Genomic DNA, 7,500 nt, shown 5'->3' with positions numbered 1-7,500 from the left:
CCGACCAATCGGCAGCAACCAAACTTTTACAAAACACAAGCCCAGTGGAGAAATTAAATTGACCAACCAGCCAACCACCAACCAACAAATCATTCAACCAGCCAATCAGAAATAAGCGAGTCAACTTTTTTACCAATCACAAGCTTCAATTAACCAAAATCAAGTTAACCAATTAATCAGCAACAAGCCAGCCAATTAGAAACAGACCAACTAACCTTTCCACCAATCACAAGACCAGCTGAAAAATCATGGTACTTGCCAACTTTTCTGAGTACTTCAAAAATTTGGTATGCAAGTTCTCGGGTAGGGGTAAGTACGAGCGCACCCACACCATCTATACTACTCCATTTTAATTTGAATAATTTTTCTAGAATCTTTTGAGGAAAAAAAACAAAAATGTTTACAATTTTGAATCATGATTTCTATTAATTATTTTATAATTTGGGATCATAATTTCAAGCCCTAATTTACTAACGGGAATGATGAAAGCCAGGGTTTTTCCTGACCCCGTCTTGGCAGCCCCCAATATGTCTTCCCCCTTCAACGAAGGAATCAGAGATTTGCTCTGTATCACAGTCGGTACTTTGTACTTACATAACTCCAAACCTAAATTAAAATAATTAAATTAAAAAAATATGGTTATAACATTTATAATATAGATTAACATAAGTAATAATAATATTGTGTCTGTGAATAAAATAAATAAATGGATAAATTTTGACCTGTATGTATGTGTGTCTGTATGTGTATGTCTAATTGTGTATGTGTATGTCTGATTATATGTATGTGTGTGTGTTTAATAATGTTTATTTACTTATATTGTAAACAATTATTTAGAAATAATAAAATAAATAATTAATAAATATAATAATAGTTTTATAGCCATAACAACTACAACCTTTCTGCGTTTTTTCAGTTAGAGGAAAGTCTCTAAACTTGTTAGCCTCTCTGGGATCAAACTTTTATTAAAAATAATAATAATTGAAAAACGAATAAAATAAATTAATAATTAAAATATTTATTTAAATTAATAGAAATTAATTTAAATTAAATAATTAATGAATAACAAAGCCATTAAAAATGACATGGTCAGGGTATGCGAGATTATTTATGATGTTTTTTGTATTTCTATTATTAGATTTTTGGACCAGCTAAAAATTTTTGTGGTCTCAGCTAAAAAAAAGCTAAGTACCAAGCTAATTACACTAACGACTCACTAACCTTTTCCAGCTTGGACTGGATCATTTTCAGCTCTTCATCAGCCACTTCGGAAGATTTTTTCTTAACGCCGAATTTTTTTCTCGTATCAAACATTTTACGTTTTTTATTTTTTACTGAACTCATTTTTTAGTTTATTTATATAATTAACTGAATAAGCAAAATTATTTTAGTTTTTTAACAATTAAATAAACAACATGTGAAACAAATTATCGCTTGCAAAAAAATAACAATAATATTGGTTAAACTCGGATTTATTTTTCTTTGGTCATTGAGTTTGAGGATTGAAGAGTAAAAAATTGAACTTACGCCAGTGTTTGTGTAAATTTATTAATGAAAAAACTTAATAAATTATTTAATTGCGTTTATTATGAAGTATTTTAACTTTAAAATTTTGTCACACAAACACAAATTCACATATATATGTACAAATACACATATATACATATTGATCAATCAGTTAATAAGTTTGTAAAGCGCTCTTTCCGCGATGTTCAACAGCGCTCCTCAGTGAATTCTGCAAGCAGATGGGTCTTGAGATCCGCTCTGAACTTCGTAAGTGATGGAGAAGTAGTCAGAGAAGGAGGTAGAGAGTTCCAGAGAAAAGCAAATGCAGATTTAGCAAAAGAGTGTTTAACACGAGTTAGGAAGAAGTGAGAACAAGAAGACGATCGTAAAACGTTCACTTATTGGCGTACTCTACACGTAGGCGACCTTACGTTAAGTTCTTTCATCCTTAAACAGAGATTTATTTGGCGTTGACTCGCTTATCTATATTAGTTAGAGGTGATCATATGAACGGGAATCGCGAGAATCCCATGGTTCCAATGGAATTCCTATAGAAATTAGTAGAATTTAATTTTCAGGAATGAGAATTTTAGGGAATCGGGAATGACGGGCGGGAATGGGAAATGGGAAGAAATTGGGAACAAATTTCAATTCCCGATCACGTTTATTATTATATGGACATAATCAGTTGTTGAGTGCCATCTCAGTCTCTTTCGCTCGCTCGCTCTCTCCCTCCCTCTCTCTCTCTCTCTCTCTCTCTCTCTCTCTTTCTCTCTCTCTCTACCTATCTATCTATCTATCTCCTGATTGATGGAAAGTAAATAATAAAAGACCAGCCAATAGTTTATTTTTTTTACCAACAAATTCAGTTTAAAGCAATTTTTTATAAATAATTAACTTTTAAAATCGTAAAACATCACAATATACAAATAGGCACGCACACACACACACACGCACACACACACTCACGCACAAATACATACACACATGCATGCATGCATAAATACATACATACATACACACATGCATGCATGCATAAATACATACATACATACATACATACATACATACATACATACATACATACATACATACATACATACATACATACATACATACATACATACATACATACATACATACATACATACATACATACATACATACATACATACATACATACATACATACATACATACATACATGCATACATACATACATACATACATACATACATACATACATACATACATGCATACATACATACATACATACATACATACATACATACATATATACATATATACATGCTTACATATATACATACATACATACGTACATACGTACGTACCTACATGTTAATCCATTTTTTACTTGATGTTTGACAGTTCAGTGTCATTCATCATGTTTTGGTTTTAACATACATACAAACAAACATACATACATAATTAAAATACAAAATTTGTTCCAGAGAAAATGAAATTTTGCTATGGCGTAGAAGTGGAAGAAGATTATGAATCAGATAAAAAAAACTAAGAAAAAAACACTCGAGAACTTCCCGCTTTTCATTGCGTCACGAAAGCGTCACCAGAAGTTTATTATTTATGTTTATTTTTTCTACAAGTTTGGGCAAAATGAATTATGTATATGTATGTATGTAAAGATCGGGACAATGTTCATTGCTGTTGTAATAGTAGTATAGTAATGAGAGAAGTAGTAGTGGTAAAAGCGGACGTAGTAGTAGTAGTAGTATTGTTTTCATGGCAGTAGTAGTAATTGCTGTTGTTGAAGTGGCTACATTGGCAGTGGCAGCTGTAGTTGTAGTAGTAGTAGTAGTAGTAATAGTAGTAGTAGTAGTAGTAGTAGTAGTAGAAGTAGTTTAATTGTAGTAGTAGTAGTAGTTGTAGTAGTAGTAGTAGTATTAGTAGTAGTAGAAGTAGTTGTAGTAGTTGTAGTAGAAGTAGTAGTAGTAGTAGTAGAAGTAGTAGCTATAATAGTAGTGTATTAATAATAGTAATTTTATTAATAGTAGTAATTTATTTCAGCTGCAACATCTGTAAAAACATGATGCAAAGGCGAGAGAAACCAACTGTAAAGAGGGTTTTTTATACAGAGTGCGAGGGGAGGCATTCTATGTAAAATTCTATGGCGGTTTTATTGAGTCGTTTCAATTGTTGATTGTTGTTGTTTATTATTATTTATTATTATTATTTTCCGTAGTTTGTGTTAGAGTTTTTTTTGTTGTTATTGATGTGGTTATTGTTGTTATTAATGTTATTGTTGTTGTTGTTACTTCTTTTAATAGTGCTTTTGTGCGAGATATTAACGATGTGACGATTTTAAAGCTGGTTTATGTTGATTGTTTGCTTGTGGATGATGCTGATGGTGTTATTGTTATTGTGGTTGCTGATGTTGTTGTTGCTGCTGCTGCCACTGCTGTTTTTGTTAATGTTGATGTTGTTGATGTTGATGCTGTTGTTGATGTTGTTGTTGAGGATGTGAAAATTGTTGATAATTTCAACTGTGAAGGTTTTGAAATCGTGTCGTCGAAACTGTCATCATCATCATCATTATCATCATTGTTATTATTAATAACGTTATTATTATTATTATTATTGTTATTGTTACTATTATTATTGTTATTATTATTGTTGTTGAGATCATTTTTGTCCTCATTCCATCTCTCTGACGAAACTTGTTTATATTTCGTCACAGCATTACATTTTCGGCCCTCGACAAACTCGTCCATAATACTCTCTTCCTTATAGGCACGACCCCCGCCACAGGCTCGAACATTATTGTGAACATCGCTCCTATGGTCTCCGTTAACCAATATTGAATTACTCAACTCGACTCGGTTTGTCGGTTTTATCGGTAAACAGACAACCGTTTCTTTGAATGCGATCCTGAAATCTTTCGAGGCGCAATTGTATATGATGGGATTGACGCATGAATTCGCGTAGGCCAGACAATACCAGAGAAACGTTAAAACTCGATAAAAATCGCTAGTCGATATTTTGCCAAAGTAGGCCACCAGGAGGTGAATGTGGATCGGCAGCCAGAAAGCAGCGAACAATACCACGACGAATATCAACAACCTTCCGATTTGTCTCTTGCGCCGAGCTGAGCGCATTTTACGCAGAGCTGCAGCGTGAGTTGTCGGTCGATTTCTCGCCATCTGCCTGGCAATCCCAATCGAAAGAAACGCGATAATGATGAGTGGCAGCAGATAAGCCAGCAGGAAGAAGAGGGCGTACATTGGTTTACCGTTATTTCCATCGTAAAGATCGCAACTAATCATTTCTGGCGTTTTCAAATCGCTGAAAGTCCCGTACGCAACGAAGATGAAGGAGTTGGCGAGGCATGCGATGACCCAGATGGCGCAGATGAGGCAGACGATGATGGGGCGCGTGCGAAAGCGAGATGTTTTGAGGTTGTGGACGATGGTCAGGTAGCGAACGACTGTCACCAGGACAAGGGTGTAGACTGTCACGTAGGCTGTCACGTTTACCAGGTAGTGCATGAGTTTGCAGGCCACAGTGCCGAAGTGCCATCTGTCGAAGAGTGAGAGTGAAGGATAGAGTGAAGGAAAGAGTGAAGGAGGGAATGAATGAACCAATGAATGTAGAAATGAATGAATGGATTGATTGTTAATGAACAAATGATGAAACGAATGGGAAAAGTTAGATTAATTAAATGATTGAAAAATCCAGCTTTATTAAATCAACGTATCGAGACCATCATCATCATTATCATCATCAACATCATCGTCATCATCATTATTATTGTCATTATTATTAGTAGTAGTGATAGTAGTAATAGTAGCAGTAGTAGTAGTAGTAGTAGCAGCCCAGCAAAAAAGCAGCAGTAGTAGTAGTATTTTTATTACTACATCGTGAACTGTGAGACGAGGAAATTATTTTGAGTTGAAGGCGCGAGAATTTAACATAAGGTTGGGCGGATGTATGAGTGAATAAAGAAATAAAGAATAAATGAACGAACAATTGAACAAATAGGGGAACAAACGAACAAACAAATGAACGAACGAACGAAAGAACAAATGAACGAACGTAGAAGGGAATGAATAATAAAAATAGACAGATAGATAATACAAGTGAGACAATTAGATGAAGGGATGAATAAATAATTGATGGAATGAAAGACAGAGTTAGAAAGGCACATAGAAAATTCAATAACAATAGATAAGTAGATATAAAGTTAGATGGATTGATCGATGGATGGATAGATATGTAGATCGACAGATAGTTAAAGAAACAGATAACTGAATGAATGAACAAACGAGCAAACGAACAAACAAACGAACGAACAAACGAACGAGCAAATGAATGAATGAATGACTGAATGATTGATGGATGGAATATCGAATGACAAAATTCTGCGTCTTGAGAATAAACATGGAGTAGGACCCATTACGTCTCGATGCAGACCATTTAACAACTTTCTGAGTAGCCTTGTTTATATTTATTTTTCAATTCTTCCAACTTAGGCATATTTTTAACTTTTCTCTTCTATTCTCTTGTGACAGATTTGCTTTTTCTTTTGTCAAGGTAAAATTTATTAAATATTCATTTTCTGCGTCACAGCCAATATATTTGAGTTCTTCAAACTGAAGAAATTTATTAAGATATCTTTCTTAATTTTCTGTTCGTATATTCATTCTCTTTTTCACTCGTTCACTCAATTGCTAGTTTGTATATTCATTTACTTATTCATTCACTCATTCATTCATTCACTCATTCATTCATTCACTCATTCATTCAATCATTCATTCACTCACTCATTCAATCATTCATTCTTGTCCTTAGTTTCATTAGCCCTAAGACGTGCTCCAGTGCTTATACACGTTCAAAACGATGTTGACGCTACTTTTACTACCGCTACTACTGCTGCTGCTTCTACTACTACTACTACTACGCTGTTGATTATAATATTGACAAAGATGACAATGGTAATGATGACGATGAAGATAAACACGGGATTGAAATAAGGGATATGCTGCTTAATGAAAAGGCAGGTTCTCTCTAAAACTAATTATGTAGTGTTGTAAAGTGGAATGATAATAATCAGGATGGCGTCATTTATGATGATGATCATGATGATAATGATGAAGATGATGATGAGATGATGATGTTGTTGATGATGAAGATGATGTTGATGATGATGATGAAGATGATAGATAGCTAGATAAAATAATAATAATTTAATAATTGACTGATTTGAAAACAAAAAAACGTCATCGTAATGATATAAATCATCATCGCACAATCATCATCCTCCTCATCATCATCATCCCCATCATCATCAGCAGCAGCAGCAGCAGCTTCACTAACGTTTCAAACGCAAATATGTAAGCTGTAGATGGCGGTATAACGAAGACGAATGATAGGTCAGCCACGGCCAAATTCAACAGCAACAAGTTTATAACCGTACGCATGCGTTCTTTAGTCACTATGACGTAGATAACCAAACCATTTCCGACTAAACCGAGACACGTGATTAGGCCAAACGTTATTGGCTGGACAATTTTCATAAAGATTACTATCATTAAACTGTTTCCGGTTACATCTTGGTGAAGTGATGGTGATGATGACGATGGTGATGACGACGATGATGATGGTGATAGTAGTGATGACGGGTTGATATTCTTGTAAGGATGATTGCTGTTGGTGTTATTGTTGTTGGTGTTGCTGAAGTTGACCAAGCCATGGATGACGTTATCATTGTTGTTGTCGTTGTTGTTGTTGTTGTTGTCGAAAAGTGAATCTAAATAATAAATGGAAGGTGGGTTGCCATATAGTGAAGTTGTCGTTTTTCCAAACATGTTTGTTGTTGATGTCAATTTTGTTTATGAAGGGTTTGTTGTTGTGGTTGTTGTTGTGGTTGTTGTTGTAGTTGTTGTAGTTGTAGTTGTTGTAGTTGTTGTTGTTGCTGCTGTTGTTGTGGTTGTTGTTGTTGTTCTTTTTGATTTTTCCC

At 34.3% G+C, this 7,500-nt stretch overlaps 2 protein-coding genes across 2 annotated transcripts in view; both read right to left on the bottom strand.

Annotated features, from left to right (window-relative positions):
- HELRODRAFT_140303 (hypothetical protein) overlaps positions 1-962 on the bottom strand; it is a gene marked incomplete at both ends in the record, with an annotated part of 3,965 nt that extends 3,003 nt beyond the window's left edge. Inside the window, 3 exons of the mRNA XM_009020191.1 lie at positions 216-374; positions 476-606; positions 896-962. Coding sequence (XP_009018439.1) covers positions 216-374; positions 476-606; positions 896-962 — 357 coding nt within the window. The remainder of the gene's footprint in view (positions 1-215; positions 375-475; positions 607-895) is intronic.
- A 2,883-nt stretch (positions 963-3,845) lies between these two features.
- Positions 3,846-7,500, bottom strand: part of HELRODRAFT_173575 (hypothetical protein) — a gene marked incomplete at both ends in the record, with an annotated part of 4,780 nt that continues 1,125 nt past the window's right edge. The window contains 4 exons of the mRNA XM_009020190.1: positions 3,846-4,058; positions 4,202-5,060; positions 6,858-7,042; positions 7,347-7,458. Coding sequence (XP_009018438.1) covers positions 3,846-4,058; positions 4,202-5,060; positions 6,858-7,042; positions 7,347-7,458 — 1,369 coding nt within the window. The remainder of the gene's footprint in view (positions 4,059-4,201; positions 5,061-6,857; positions 7,043-7,346; positions 7,459-7,500) is intronic.

This window comes from Helobdella robusta, assembly GCF_000326865.2.
Source record: "Helobdella robusta unplaced genomic scaffold HELROscaffold_27, whole genome shotgun sequence".
Lineage (NCBI taxonomy): Eukaryota > Metazoa > Annelida > Clitellata > Rhynchobdellida > Glossiphoniidae > Helobdella > Helobdella robusta.
The sequence above is the reverse complement of the archived record's forward strand: the minus strand, read 5'-3'. Positions and strand labels throughout refer to the sequence as shown.